General features: G+C 38.9%; 1 protein-coding gene across 1 annotated transcript in view; it reads right to left on the reverse strand.

Moving 5' to 3' along the window:
* The window catches only part of Col19a1 (collagen type XIX alpha 1 chain), a 301,599-nt gene that overhangs the window by 228,590 nt on the left and 56,303 nt on the right, over positions 1–16,706 (reverse strand). The window contains exons 9-10 of the mRNA XM_052192819.1: positions 5,376–5,420; positions 2,742–2,786 (exon numbers count right to left, since the gene is read on the reverse strand). Coding sequence (XP_052048779.1) covers positions 2,742–2,786; positions 5,376–5,420 — 90 coding nt within the window. The remainder of the gene's footprint in view (positions 1–2,741; positions 2,787–5,375; positions 5,421–16,706) is intronic.

The raw sequence follows: 16,706 nt of genomic DNA on the forward strand, positions 1-16,706 counted from the left end.
GAATAGACACAGTTGCCTTTAAAATGTGTCTGTGCTGAACTCAGTGTTTTCCTGTTATTATTTCCTAGGGTGGAACAGCATAACATTTGTATTATAATATGTATTATAAATAATTTACAGTCAATTAAATTACTCAGGAGGATGTGGATAGGACACACACGATTCCATTTAAGGGACTTGAGTATCTGCAGATTTTTTAAATGTTCAGGGAGTCTTGGAACCAATTCCCTGTGGATACCAGGGGTTAAACACACCTGACTTGTCAGGTCTGAAAAGTACTTTGGACTAAGACAATGCATCTATAAATTTGACTTTGGAGGAATCTCATGGCCATTCTAGTGATGTAAATTAGGCAGAAACTTTATTTTCTGGCTATGATGAATAGCAGATTTCTGAACTTGATTTCTATTGCTTGTAGAAATAACACTTAAAAATCAACACACAATATCCTATATTTCAGAGACGATATTATTCTTGGCCATTACCATGTATCCTTGATAGACATAAAATTCTCATAACTTCCTGAATTGTTTAGTTTATAATTAGCTTAATGTGTCACTCAAAACCATCACATTTTAACCACAGTAAAAAAAAAAAAAAAAGAAAACATGTTTTAAGATGAAATTTTTAAAGCAATTATGCACTTATTCTTTCACAAGGAATAGTTATTTCAATGCAGATCATTGATTTTGTTCAGAAAACAATGCATTGTGAGCCACCCAAGACTCCCATGCTCTTTTCATACCAAAGTGAGGGCGGTTACAGACTTTTCTTTCTTTACCTCAAAAACAAAGTCAATCACATGACCTTAATTACTCAACCTATGGAAAAATACATGTTTCATGGAATGGACAGAGGCATAATTCATGTGTTTTCTTCAGCTTGCTATACTGAAAAGGATCAAACATTTAATGCACAGCAAATAGTAAATTAAAGTAGAACCTTCTAAATCAACGTGGGTACATGAATATTAAATGTGACTGTCAACCGTCAGGATTACGATTTTTTAGGAAAGCCTCTGTCTTTTCTCTTTGAAGCCTAATGTCTTCTACCATATTTAAAGCAGTCTCCATAACTGTTCCTTCCTTATTGTAGAAGGAGTCGCTTCAATGCAACAGTCAATAGACAAGAGAAAGCAGAAGGAAAAACTTGGAAGCAAAATGTCTTTCTCAACATTTGATTAACATATTAATTATACATAGTGGATTTTATTAGAGCATTGTGATGCGTGTGCATAATGTATTTCACTCATATTCAGTCTGTGGGAATCCATTTATTACCATGAAGTACCAGCTGTACTCAAAGAATGACAAAATAACCAAATTTTAAAGGTATTGGTGACTAAACACAGAGAGCATATTATGCATTGCTTAGTTTCATTTATTTCCACAAGTATAATACTACTAAGGAACCATAAATACATGCAAATAAGACCTAAAGGCATGGCCTGGTAATACCTATTATCCTAAAGCAAAAATATGTATATATTCAAGGAATTTCTAAAAGACTTTTTTAAAATGGTTATAATTTTAATGGAATTGTTCCTCACTTGGATGGTTGTTATATGGTGCTCTCTCTCACTTCAGTGAGGAAAAGTAATTATCATGTAGCTTACAATGTGTATAATTTGTCCTGTAATTATGGAAGATGCTCATTGTCTCTATAAATACTTATAGAAGAGGCAAATAACTGATCACTGCCAGGAACGGTAAACCTAAGCAAACAACAGTGGCTAGTTTGAGATCATTTACTCTGCTAAATGAAGCTGCTGAAGCCGTATGATTGTAAAACAATTGTTGTTTAAATGGTTTTGAGGGCTAGCAGATGACTTTAGTATTTATTTATTTATTTATTTATTTATTTATTTATTTATAGAATAAAACACTGCTTAAAGGTATAAAATGCAAAACTCAGTTTTGTGAGAGGATGATATGATGGCTCTTGGGTTACTGGGATGGCATCTGTGCCCGTCCCCTCAAGGACCACAGTGTACCAGTTCCCATTCTCCTTTGAGCCCCACAGTACCCATGTTCATGGGGTACGTCCACCCAACTGCCTCTGCTTGCTTAGCCAACAGGAGCTCAGGGCAGAATGAGATACTTCTTGCTAAGGTTCACATATGGGACTGACTGGTTTGGAAAAAGTGCTTCCTTCAGCCCCTGACCGAAGCCTGCCCCATACTTTTCTCTGACTCTGGATCTGTAACGTTAACAAGTTAACAAGTCTCTTGCAATGTGACCCAAGGTACTTTAAAGTCTTCTGAGCTTCTTACGTATCACTCATACCTTTTAACTGCCCCTCCATTAAACCTTTTGGAATAATTCTCATCTCAGTATATGGTATCTTTTCTGTTATAGTTGGGTTTTTTGCTTTCCTAATTCCACCCCCCCCCCAGGAAAAAAAATCCAATGACTAATGTCCATACTAGGAATCTTTTAGGGGATCAGTCATCATTCATAGTGGACCAATGACATCATAACATAAAAATACAGTGCTCAATAAACCTTTGCATCTTTTACATATAAATGGAATAAATTTAACTAAGAAAGCCTGACCACTAAGTAAGTTTAAAACTATTTCTGTCAATCACCAATATACTAAGACCACTCTAAGTGATGCAAATATTTTAGCATCACTATAAAATTCTTGCATATGTCCTATAGAACATTAGGAGCTAAATGTCACATGAAACTATTTCCGGAGCATAATTCTTCTTTGCAAATGTATATAGAAAGGATTACCTTTTCACCAATTTCTCCTTTGATGCCTTCCAGTCCCTGTTCTCCCTGTAAAAGAGGAGCATGGTGTATAGTAATAGGAACAGTACTTACAGTTCATGGACTTTTCATAATAACAGTGATATTTCTAACAGTAAGTAATCACTGATTTAAATAGTTCCTTGAGATATGAAGCTCCAAGCCAATATCAAACAAAACAAAGTCTTAATAATGCAAAATACTAAAGGAACAGCTTTCTGAATACTTCCCTACTCTCTAGAAAATATCACCTCATAAAGCCAAGAATCCCACAAGTTAGCATCAGAGGATGCTACCATCATCATTTGCTCTGAGAATTGAGTTAAGTGGCACAGACTGAGTTGACATTCTTCTTCTCACTAGCATCTCATTAAATATAGAAGACATAGATTTCTTTGAGATCTACCTTCCACAACATGAGCATCTAATGAGAGGTTCACAACGTGTGGATTTAGCTGGGAACCTTGGAGTCCTGGGCATACCTGCCTGCAGCCCCAGGTTTCTCTCTGCTCTGCTCATGTGACTCACAGCCAAAGAGAGGTGTCATTCTCTATGCTAGTCTTCAAATCTAAAAGATGCAAGCATCTTTTTCTCAGCCCATTCCTTTATTTCATAAGTTCATTTTCAGATTTAATTTGACATAAACAGATTGATGACATTCTGATCAAATGCAGTAAACGCTGAGAGTCTCCTATGTGCCAGGGGCCTATGGCTGTATAGCTGTGAGGTGAGTGGCAGAGATGGGTCATATTTGCTGTGCACACTGGGGATCACGGGCTAAGGCACCCAGCCAGTATCTTCTGAGTATACAGGCATAAGAGACCAGTATTTTTGTTTGTTTCATTTATTTTTCTATTTAAGGTTTTTTTTTTGAGAGAAGATATTATACAGATCAGGCTGTCCTTGAACTCATAATATAGCTCACAATGACCTTTTATGAACTTCATCTCCTCTTTCCTCCATAAATAAACACATGCCAGCATATGTAACTAAAGATGAAAAGTTTCGAATCTCAGCTTTTTTGCAATGCCTCCATAAAGTGGTGCATGATTTACTTAATATCTACATTAGGAGTGTGAGCTCTTAATAGCATATGAACATAATAAAATAATTTGTGTGTGTCTTGAAACACAAGTAAATAATATTTTTGCTTCATTTGGCCTCAAAACATTACCAGAAAATATTAGATTAGTTCATAGGTGCATGGGCCTACCTCTCTTTTAATTAGTATTTCCCCTAAAGTGTAGAATTTAACTCCATATGGTAATTCAAGATGACATTGAAGCTGCTAAATGCCTCTAGTGTCTCAGCCACATTGTCAGGTGTGGTGTCAGTGGCCACCACAAACAGCTGCTGGAAAGTCCAAAACTATTTCCCAGCAGATAAATCCTCACATCCCTTGGCTTGAGACTCAGCTCACAGATATAGCACATGCTGTCCCACAAGGCTTGGTCTAGAACCTCTAGGACGAGACGCAGAAGCATGCCATTTCATGCCTCCCAATCCAACCTTATTCTCTCTAAGGGGCTATGTAAGGAAACATTCCTAAAGCTGCTGTAACTATACAAAAGAGTGTATCTTTTCAAATGACATTGCCAACTATATATAAGAAAACACAGTTGCATAGTGCTTTCAGACATTTTGATATTAAAACCAGTAACACTACACTGGAACATAGAAATGACATGTTTGGCATTGGGGGGGCATCTAAAATTGCATCAGTGATGCTCTCCCTCAAGGTGAGATTGTCTGGGTTGTATCATGACGGTACCACCTAAAGTCACTCCTCTTCCCTCTCAGAATCTGAAGTGTATCAGTTTCTGTGTATCCACTAATGTCTGGCATGAACAGTCAAATTTGTTCCCAGAGAAAGCAATCCTTGACTAGATATTAAAGGATTCAGAAGGAGTTCATTTTGGTGATAAGAAAGATCTCAGGCACTGAGAGACTCCCCCTGGATGGTGATAAAGGTTTCATTCATGATGAGTATAAACGTGACATTCCGCAGGCTTATTTTTCCCATAAGGGGGTCGAATCTATGGCCTCCTACAGACTAAGCCAGAACTGTGCACTGAACTGTTCCCAGCCTTCGTTTTGCTTTTCATTTTGAGATCTGATCTCACCAAGTTGTCCAAGCTAGCCTTAGACTCACACTATAGGCTGGCAGGCTGTGAACCTGCAATATTATTGCTTCTGTCTCCTGTGTAGCTAGGATGATTGGTCTGCACCACCAGGCCAAAGCAAAAACGGGTTGTGTTTTGAAAAGCTTGGTTGTGTGTGTAACATCCTTGTAATGCCAGATGTTTTAGTTCATTCTAAGTATTATGCTTAATCCAATCTGAGAAACGTAACCTATGCAAGTAGGAAATGACTGCAGGAAAATATTTCTCCATTTTTCACTCAGACTGATAATAGTCAAAGTTGTTCTGCTGCCCCCTCTAAGTTGCCCATGGCCCTTAGAAAGCATCACTACTGATTCTTTGGGAAACATGTTACTAATACTCTGTAATGAATGTTTTCTTGAACGTTCTCCAAGAAGGAAAGGCTTCTATGAATCCTCCTTGGAAAGACTGGGTTATTAGTTTAGTTTAGTAAGAACCCTTTACAAAAACTCATTACCTTTTGACCAGGTAATCCTGCAGTACCATGTAAGCCATTTTCACCCTAAAAAGAATAACCAAAATAAATGTCATTACTCACAAATGATACTGAAAAAGATACTCAAAATGAAGTATGAAGAAAGGTAACATTCTCCTGGGTATCTCTTGTGCATCTGGGCTTCCAATTTCTGTCATGTCACATCTACTGGATAATCACCTCAAATTTTAAGGTAAAGGAATGGGGGAGTGTATAGAAACTCTGAAGTGTTAAGGATCAGTCTGAGAGTTATCCAATGTGTAGTTATCACCTGAGATTTCAAGTAAGTGCTCAGCGATTTCACATCCTGTTGTTTCACATGGTATTTAATAATCTAACCTTTTCTTCCTTCTTTCTTTCCTCTCTTCTTCCCACCCTTGCTCCCATTTCCCTCCCTCCCTCCCTCCTTCCTTCCTTCCTTCCTTCCTTCCTTCCTTCCTTCCTTCCTTCCTTCCTTCCTTCCTTCCTTCCATTCTTCCTTCTATCCTTCCTTCTCTTTTCCTTGTATATATGAGTAAATGCTTTTGTAGGCATTGCTAACGAATCATCAGAGTTACTGATCTCATAGTCATCTTCTATAGACTGTCACATGGTCTATATTGGGCTTCAAACTCTAGCCCTTCAGAGCTGTGGCCAATGTCCTGTTTCCCTACATGGTCCCTGGCAACCAATCTAATTGTGGTTTATACGTATCTTCTTACCTAATGTGAGATATATACACACGTCTTGATATTCTTGTCACATTGTGCATGTGTTTGCTTCCTTATCCATATCTGTTGATTACTGTGAGCTGAATTCTGAAGTCATACCAAAGGCAATTCTACACGAAACAGTTCTCTCTCCACTTGTCTGGCTCCTGTCATGAGCATAAATGTTTTCAGCAGATGCCTATCAGGTTCCATTGCTGGAATTCTTGGTGACTGCTCTGACAAGTCTACTTTGTGAACAGCACACCACCCAGAGAGAGACACTCCAGGGCGGGTGGATGCATTCTCTGTGGACCCTCAGGCATCTGCTTGGGTCTAGGAATTTACTCTGGCTCCTGAGTGTCGAGATTCGGGCAGCTCAAAATAAGCCAATAGTGCTCCGATCCGCTCTATTTTTGTAAAATATTTAGAAAATTCACTTAGAAAATAACAGTTCTTAAGGATCATCTAGAACAAAGATATCATTTCTAAACAATTATTTAAAGGAAGTTTAAGTGTATGAAGAAAAATACCACATCTTCACATTTTGAAATAACAATGAGATACTCTGCCTAAATACTAAGATCTTAATTTTATTACTAATACATTTTTGGAAAGTTTTACTGTTTATTTTTCTTTTTGACCAGAAGTGCACTTTCATATACAAGCACACACTTTATTTTAGGAGTTAGAATTTTTTTAGATTTTCTTAATCTTTTCTATGTATTTAGTCTGGATGGGGGGGTGCATATGTAAGTGTGTGTGTGTGTGTGTGTGTGTGTGTGTGTTGTTATGTGGGCATGTGTGTGTGCGTACATGTGTGTGTTTCTTTTCCCCAAGTCTAGACTCAAAGAAAGTGTAAGATGTTTCTCTTTAATCTTCCAAACAAAATTTTAGTTTGTAATTGGAAAAAAATTACAGTTAGTAGTTTCAAACACATCATACCTTTCAAAACTATCAAAGTACCCTGTAGTATAACTGCTGTCATCATAGTACAGGCAAAATTTGCTTGTGATATGTAATTAGATGTGGAAGCATCAAAAATAGCATAATTATCAGTGTGCTAAGCATTTCCATCACTTGAAAGTTAGAATGGTTCTTGACTCGAGGCACTAGGTTAGACTAGTGGAAAGCTGCAGTGACATTTGATAAAGAGATAACAAAATCGCATTAAGTATCTGACGCCAAAGAACTACTATGGAAATAGAGCTTCTAATATTACTCACCACTGAAGTATGCCCACTTGTCCCTAAGAAGCAGGTTATTTTCATTGGTTGATCCAATATAATATTTTATATCATATTGCAATTTACTCAGGATCACCAGATACAGCATATAATCCCCCAAAGCACAATGACACGGTATTCACACTGCCAACAACCCGTTTCGGAGAAAAAGGAGTGGTGACAGCTTTGCTGGCAGCCAACTTCTACATACCATGAGCCGGGAGTGCTGGCACGGGTGTGTCTTTAGTTGACGTTCTGTGATTCCTGTAGCTAAAATACTGTGTTTCCGCTACCGGGAATGTTAACTGATCTCGCCTCTTTCCCTACTTTGAGGCTTATAGAATCACTTCAGTGATTTAATTGCCTTTAGACCATCAGAGGAGTGTGAGCCTACTGGATCCTATCTCTGTCTCAAAAACGGGAATGGTGTATGAATTACCATGAAAACTTCAAAAGGACATAGTCCAAACATGCTAATGCCAAGTGTTGGCTCTATAAAAATTTTAATCTAAAACATTATGTTGGTAACATCAATCATTTCAGTGCCTATTCTGAAGTATAGGAGTGAAATTCAAAGAAATGCTGGCAGTCAGGGTAAACCTAGCTCTGCCCACAAAATCAGTACTTGCACAACACCACTGAAAGGGCACTGATCTGTTGTATGTATTTAGTGGTGAGGGGTTTGCATATGTGTTTATATGTGCATGTATGTGTGCATGTGTGTGTGTGCATGTGTGTGTGTGTTTCTGAGCTTCTGCTTCCTTTTCCCCCAAGTCTAGTCCCAAAGAAAGCATAAGATGCTTCTCTTTTATCTTCCAAACAAGATTTTAATGCATAATTGGAAAAAAATACATTCAGTAGTTTCAAACAAATCATACCTTTCAAAACTTAACTCTAGGGATATTCTTTTGATTACAAGCCTTTTAATCCCTGGAACATACTTGGTGGGAGGGGAGAATTGGCTCCTGGGGGCTGTCTAGTGACCTCCCATGAGCACCACTCCCACACTCACTCCCCAAATTAAATAATACAGAAACTATATTTATAGTCTTATATTCACCATAGCCACCAAATACTACTATAAGCTTCTAATTAATTTTTCTGTCTGAGTCACACTGTGGAGCACAAATAGAAAGAAACACACATCTATGCTTACCGAAGTAAAGCTTTCTGAACCTAAATCATTTCCCACTAGTCTTCCTTCTGATGTCTCAAAGGAGAAAAAATTCTCCTGTACCTTAAGCATGGCATCCACTTGGGTCACTATGAAGGCTTCTATTCACTAAAACATTCTTGATAGTTTGGAGTTTCTAAATATATGATCCTGCTCTCTGGGTATACACTGGCCAGCCAATGTGTCTCTTAAAATGTGGCTTTCAAAACTCAGCATATGATGTCAGAAATGGTCCCAAAGAAAACAAAAATGGAGCCATAACACACACACACACACACACACACACACACACACCATGTTGTTTTAGATGCTAAAGTTGTTTTTCTATTAATGTAATTTGCATCTAAAAATGTGCAAATTTCCATATACTGACTATGTAACCAAGTATAAGCACTACTAAGATTTTCTTTCAAAGAAAAAAAAATCAAGTTCCAAGCCTTCTCCAGATTAGATAAATGAAAGTTATATTGAGCTTTGAAAAAATAAGCAATTTAGAAATTATTTGGAGGGGTGGTGGAAGTTTACTTGATTATCTAGTGAAGTTAGGGGACTTATCCACTTTTGTAGGATCTAATAAAATTTTGGGATACTATGAAACTGATATGATCTTCCTAAAGTGGGTCTGTCAGAAAGAAAGGTTTGAACTTATTGTCAGAGTAGGTTAAAGACAGTCTAAATAATTTTGAAACTGCAAAACTATGGTATGGAATTCAAGACGTTGACTATGAATCATCTGTTGAGGGATCTGATGCCTGTAGTTCCTAACACCCAGAGCAAGCACTCCACCAAGTGAAAGATGACTTAAGATACAGAACACAGTGCCATCAGTCAGCTCCTAATTGAGGACAGTAAGATACCAGTCACTGCAAACCACTTCCTGTCCAGAGTATTCCTCGTGATGGGGAATGGATAGCGTGACTCGGTATCAGTTACCTCTACTGGAGCCTTGCTGTGCTAAAGCCGTCACTTATCTTCAGCCCTGCAGTAAGCCTTGCTTAAGAGAGCAGGGAGAGCAGCTGATGGGGAAATGGGAAGCAAGTTCTGGAGCAGTACACACTGCCCCTATTACATTTCATCCTAGGAAGCCTCACTTGTACACTTAGTAGGTAGAGATTGTCCTCACCACTACTTCCTTGAAGTCTGCTTTGCATAAAACCTTGGGAGTTCTTTCTTGCTAAGGTACCTTTCTCACTCTTTCTCAACACAGAGGTCTAACAGTTCTCTTTTACTTCCCTCCTATACTGTGGAGCTAGGTTCCTTGAGTTCTGCGCAGTTCAGCTTGAACTCATGAAGAGCCAATCAGCCTGGGTGTCCTCTGTTGGCCCAAGCACAGGCATCACAGAAATACAAAGATAGACAATGATTCCTTCTATTCCAGGAGCGCCCAAGCATATAGACACACAGAATGGGTGGTGTGATGCAAACAAAATTCTAAGTTAGGAGAACGGAAGTGCTTCCAGTTTTGCTTGGTGGACCAGAAGGCTTCATAAAACCCTGCCTGAGATTTGAAGGTAGAAATCTGTGATGATGATGATCAAGATATCAGTTATCTGAACCTCTCACTTTTACCTGATAACTATACCCATTACAGTAGCCTGCTACAATTGACCCTGGCTTGGCTGACTGAAAGACGCTTCTGATAGAGCCGCTTCAGGAGGACTACTGTACACAGTCACAGATGTCTCAAATAATAGCAGTTATGTTTTTAAATCCACTGTTCACTATGTTGGTAATCTACACCAAGAATAAGACCATTAGCCAGTGAGCTACATAAAGAATCAGTGTGCGGTCTTTCTCTAGGTAATATTTTAATATTTATGTGCTAGATACTGACTGCACATTAAACCAAATAGGGGGTGTTAGCAGACTGAGTTCCTGAGATCTGCCTAACTATTTGGTAAATAAAAGCCAAGCGCCTGGTGCCAGGATCGCTGCGTGTGCTGAGCCGAGCTGGCCACCCATCTGTTGTGCTCCCCGCCAACTGCTCTACTTGGGCTGTGAGTGGAAGGCATTAGGAGGGAATAAGAAACCATTGAGAAATAAAGTCAGCTGCAGAGTGGCCAGGTTTCTTTTTCCTGCCCCTCTATTACCTCTGTGCTTCTTACGTTTCTGCTTATTTGGAGGGCTGTATCCTACCGAAACACACTGACTGGAAAAGGCCATGCTGACACACTCCGCAGCAAGCCAGAGGTTCCCACCGATAATTCCTGTTAGCCTTGGAACGTTAGTCAGTGATAGAAGGTAGAGTGATGAAACTATAATTTTGTGATTATTTTTCTATGAATATTGCTTATTATAAGATTTCATGAGACCTTCATTATTAATGTTTTTAAAAAGACACAGGCATTCAGATGATTCCTTTTTTGTAAAGTACAAGTTGATTATATACCTAATTGACAACCCTACAAACTGTTATTGATTTAGTGGAAATGTAAAATAAAACATTGAGGCTTCATTGCCTCAGTATTCCAGACAGCACACTTATATTTGGCAGTATTGATACAAATGCAAACAATGATTTTTTTTTTTTGGTTAACATAAATTCCACGTATATTGTATCAGCCTTGACAAACATTATAGCACTCAACAGGAACTGAACAAGACTGATAACAGCAGACATGCCAAAGTGGACAGGGGAGAACACACGAGCCCTCAATCCTACAGAAAGAACTGCAAGCAACCAGGGATGTTGGGAGCAGGAGAAATAGTCTTTCCTGGGGAAGGACACACAAATTGGTCATCTTATAATACCACATGGTCATCGCTGAAAGCATGAATACAAGTAACGTTAGAAGGACTGAGCATGTTATATTTATGAACATATCAGTATATGAATATACATATATACAGGCAATAAGAATAAAAGAGAGACCATGAATTTAAAGAGAGCAAGGAGGGTTGTGTGAGAGGGTTTGGAGGGAGGAAAGGAAGGAAGAAATGTAATTAAATCTAAAAAAAAAATTCTACTGTTGGACAAAGTTGTATGTTCTCATTTAGTGGTTTCAGTTTCAATAATTAATTGTTATGTGCAACGACGTATTAATTTTTTTTTCTGAACTTAGGGAGGAACTGTGGAAATGAGCTTAATTCTGATTGTCCATGGAAAAATTCGGTGAAACTAGAAATGCACAGAGGAAGCCAAATGACTTAAACAAAAATTATTTTCGCTAAACGCCTATAAGTTTCTTAGTCTCGGAGGCATTAACGCCACATCTGGATCAGGCAAGAACAGAAGTCATTAGGATTCATGACAGCTACAGGACTCTTCTGCATGTACATAAACTGAAACAACATCTGCCTTTATTTCCTGGAGCTGGAGTGTTCTCACAAGTGCCTTTTTAGGGAAAAATCAAGATTCCAACACCGTCATTTTATTCCCCGGAAGAGAACAAATGCAAAGACAATGGAGAGTGAATAAGTCTTGTTTCTGCACATTCAGTGCAGTGAACAGGCACTCAGAATTTATGGACACAAGGTCCATTACCTTCAAGGTTCCTTCTGCTGAGGGCCGTCTAGCTGTTTTCTTATGACAGGCAAATTAGCAACTGACCGATTGTGTTCTTACCATTACAGGTTATTTTAATAATGTCATTAACTGTGTTTAATGCTATTGTCTTTGATAGTACTCTATGTGTATAGAGATGCATTCACGTGCATCAAAAGCATGTTTGGTAGCGGGTGTAAAGGTAGAATGACTTATGTTGGGTGTTCAGATGAGCCCAGAGAGCAGCCGTGAGTGGGCTATGGCCCGTGGAGGGCAGACCGCCTCTCCTTAGAGTCACCTCTGGACACTCTGAGAATGTTTCAAATCTAATTTCAAATTTAAAAAAAAGTGGACAAAATTAAACGATCACATTTTTCAGTCTGTTTGTTTCTGGAAGAAAAACTATAAAACTCTTTCATCTGGTGAATGTACTAGTTTGCAGCAATTCTTCAGGAAGATATACAGTCTTCTGCCTGTGTTGGAGTTAGACGATCTTTTGTTAAAGAGGTTCATAGGCTTAAAGATGAGAGACAGCAGAATCTAGAGAGCGAATTTCACGATCCACTCCCTAAGAGCAAGGAACATGGATTTGTGACTTAATTCTAACGGAGTTTGAAAGGGAAACAGGGTATTTGTGGCATCCCGGTGATGGAACTGCAGGAAGGCAATGAGCAATGGGCAGAGCTTCACTCCAGCTCCACTGCTGGTAGCTATGAAACTTAGGGTCGTTTTAATTGTCTTTACACATTGGGTTCTTCATCCAAAAATAATAAAAACAAACCTGAGCTAAAAGGTCTGTAAGTATTGAATTAGTTTAATGTAAAGGAGGAGGGTCCTGGCAGTGCCTAGCACATGATATTAGTTGCATAAGTGGTTGTTTTTATCAACATGATACAAGTTTGTGACACTATATGTAAATCTTTTGAATGAGTCCATTGGTCTAGGAACGTTAATTTTGTTGTTGGTTTTAAGGAGGCCAAAGACTCAGAAGATATTTGAGTTTTATTTTAACATTTCCTGCTAAATAAATTTTTGAATAAAATGAGTTCCCTTCAGTGAGTTCTGATTTAGTCTCACAGTAAGCCAGACCCTGGAGCAAGAGCGTCATCAAGCTGTGTGCTTAGAATGTGAGCTATTAAACACTTCGGCCAGCCATCGAGCTGGCTGTTTCAGGAACCTCTCATTCTGTCCTTAAGATCAAGCTAATGTGGGTCCACTACAATTCCCACTTGATAAAGGAGAAAGATTTTTGTCCTAGAACACTGATCTGGGTGCTGTAACTCTGCCTGTTCACTGTCAGGCACATTTCTGAGGACTAGTTTTCACTGTCTACCTACTCCATGAGGACCAAAAATAGTTTAAGAACTGCTTCCTCCTGGTTGTGTGGTGATGCACGCCTTTAATGACAGCACTCAACTGAGAGAGAGAAGAGGATCCCTGAACTTGAGGCCAGCTTGGTTTACTTAGTGAGTTCCAAGCTAGCCAAGGTTACAAGGTAAGACCCTGTCTCATAAAATAGGAAATTCTCCTTAGGAAATAAACTAGTCATTTGGCAAGTAAATATTACTTTAGTGTGATTTAGGCTCTATTTTGGTTATATTTTTAAGTTTGAATAATTAAAATAGGTATTATTGGAAAATAATAATATTTCTAAAAAGTATCTGCATGTTCCCCAAACAATGCACGTCACACTGGCACATCAGTGAAGTTGGGAATAGGACAAATTTTTGAATGAAACATGCATTACATTGAGCAGGTATGGCTCTAGAGCTGAATTTGTGAGACACTCATCCACTGTTCAGTCTCAGCCCATTTTCCCTCTTCAGACCAGAAGGACAAAGTGCCTGTGTGTATATGATGTGTGTGTGTGTGTCTGCGTGTGTGTGTGTGTGTGTGTGTGTGTGTGTAGGGGTTGTGTGCAAGTGCATGTGGGAATGTGCATGTGTGTATTAGTATGTGCATGTATGTGTTAGCATGTGCATGTATGTAATTCTGTGCATTAAAGCATTCATTTCTCCTGGAAACTAATCTATTCCACTTATTCATTTTTTTGGCAGCAGCTCCTCACTACTTGTCAAGTTTATCAGAAGTGAGCAGGTATTTCTTTATAGAATGGAATTTTCTCCTACGAATGTGCAGCAACTAGTTTATCAATCTTAGGCAAATTCATAGGTGTGCTGGATCAGTGTAACGCAGAGAGCGATTGTCTTGTGATGTGTGACAGAAAAGCTGTGTGCATACAGTGATGAATGTCTACTGTGTCTACTGGCTCATGGGGTGATTTGTAAGAAAATGTAATTAGTTGCTATAATTCCTCATGTTTAAAGTCCAAATGACTCTACTCTCTGAAAGCACATGTCACAAAGCGGTGCTACATAGTACATCATTTTGCTTCTGTCACCAAAGAAAAGGGAACCGTGGAGAGCTACTACTCTGTTTAGAGTCTTCACTTCAAAATAGCTACTGCTATCATTTCACCGAACTCCAAGGCGCAAGTCTATTTTAGAACGATACAATTTGCATGCATATCTTTTAACTTATTACAGTATCATATTGTATGGAAATATAAATCATAACCAGCAAGCAAATTCTACTTAACACTGCTCAGAATATGCCTCATTGCACAATCATAAATCAGTTTCTGGCTCAAATATAAAAACACTCCATTTGAGAATAATGTGCCAGGGGTATATGTTCTGTGTCAGGTTGCTTGTGTACTTGCTCCAAGATGTTTCAACAAGTCATATATATACTAAGAGGACTGTAAGTTAGTTAAGTACAGTGATACTTTTTATCTGACATGGAAGGCATCCATATGTTCATAAGGTATGATATCCATACATATTTATAGCAAATGTGCAGCTTGGTCTTCATGTGGAATCTCATAACAAGCAGAATGGGACAGTTCCCTGTTCCCTGCCAATGGATCTGCTTCCCCTACCTGAACCGCATGGTTGGGCCTCAGGGGGAGAGGCTGTGCCTAGTCCTGCTGGAACTAGAGGTTCCAGGGTAGGATGGTACCTTAGAGGGACTTTTCCTTCTCTAAGGAGAACAGGACAGGGGTTCGCAGCCCCATAGGAGGAACAACAATATGAACAACCAGTACCTCCAGAGCCCCCAGGGACTAAACCACCAACCAAAGAGTACACATGGAGGGACCCATGACTCCAGCCACATATGTAGCAGAAGATTGCCTTGTTGGACATTAATGGGAGGAGAGGCTGTTGGTCCTGTGAAGGCTCGATGCCCCAGTGTAGGGGAATGCTAGGGCAGGGAGGTAGGAGTGGGAGGGTTTGGTGAGCAGGGGGAGGGGTCATGGGATAGGGGGTTTTCAGAGCAGAAATGAGAAAAGGGGATAACATTTGAAATGTAAATAATGAAAATATCTAATAAAAAGATACACTGAATTTCAGAATTAACCTCCTGCGAATGAAATAATTATTTACAATAACCCTATGGCATTTGAGGGGAAATCTGTAAAACAGTTATTTTCTTATCTAGATACTAAAGTCAGATCCTTTTATTTTTTTATTTGATATATTCTTTATTTACACTTCAAATGATTTCCCCTTTCCAGGATTCCCCTTCCCTGAAAGTCCCATAAGCCCTCTTCCCTCCTCCTGTTCCCCAATCAACCCCTTCCCACTTCCCTGTCCTGGTATTCTCCCACACTGCTGCACTGAGCCTTTCCAGGACAGGGGCCTCTCCTTCCTTCTTCTTGGGCATCATTTGATTTGTGAATTGTTTCCTGGGTATTCCAAGCTTCTGGGCTAATATCTGCTTATCAGTGAGTGCATACCATGTGTGTTCTTTTGTGATTGGGTCACCTCACTCAGGATGACACTCTGCAGTTCCACCCACTTGCCTAAGAAATAGACCTAAATATAGCTCTTGCATTGTAAGTTGTATATCTTACACAGTGCTATAAAATGTAATCTGAAATAAAAGTATTATAATAAATTATTTAATTTATGTAATGTTATATAAACTTTATATACATGTGTGCAATTTTATGTAAATTTTGCATACATTTATATAATTTTATATAAATTATAGCATTATTAAATGAAATCCAAGGATTAAGATACTGCATCAGCCATAAAACCAATAATTTAAGAAGCCCAGACGTTAACAGATTATTTCTTTTATTTCCCCAAGGAAAACATTCTTTCCAAGGAGCTGTACAGTTTCTATTTGGGCATCGCTGGCCCTGTAGCCTTTGCCACAGTTCCTTAGCCTGTCTGTGTAGCTCAAAAGTAGCCTTGAACAACAAAAAAGCAAGTGACTTTGTATTTCTCTGAAAGTTCATTTACAAAACCTTCCAGTGGGTATCTGTGGCAGCCCTCTCATTGAGCCACAGTTCACTGAGCCCCAGGAAATAAAAGTTCTGCCTTTTTCCCATCCTTCCTGACTCAGCTTTACACACACACACACACACACACACACACACACACACACACACACACAAGCGGGCACTAAGGTTAATCAAATAGCCAGTCAGCATATTTTTTTCCAAGAATGCCCGTGGTGCCAATTCGACTTTACCACCAGCTAGACACTAAGATACCTTAATTATTCATTAGACATTCATAAAAGGTACATTCATTGTTAACATCAAAGGGAGTTAGCATCTCCCTTTGTGAGTTGTTAAGTGGGTACCAAAGAATGTGCTTCTGATTCTTCCTCATACTGCCCACATCATTAAATAGATAATCCAACAAATCTATCCTTGAAAGAATGGAA

This window comes from Apodemus sylvaticus, chromosome 9 (assembly GCF_947179515.1).
Source record: "Apodemus sylvaticus chromosome 9, mApoSyl1.1, whole genome shotgun sequence".
Lineage (NCBI taxonomy): Eukaryota > Metazoa > Chordata > Mammalia > Rodentia > Muridae > Apodemus > Apodemus sylvaticus.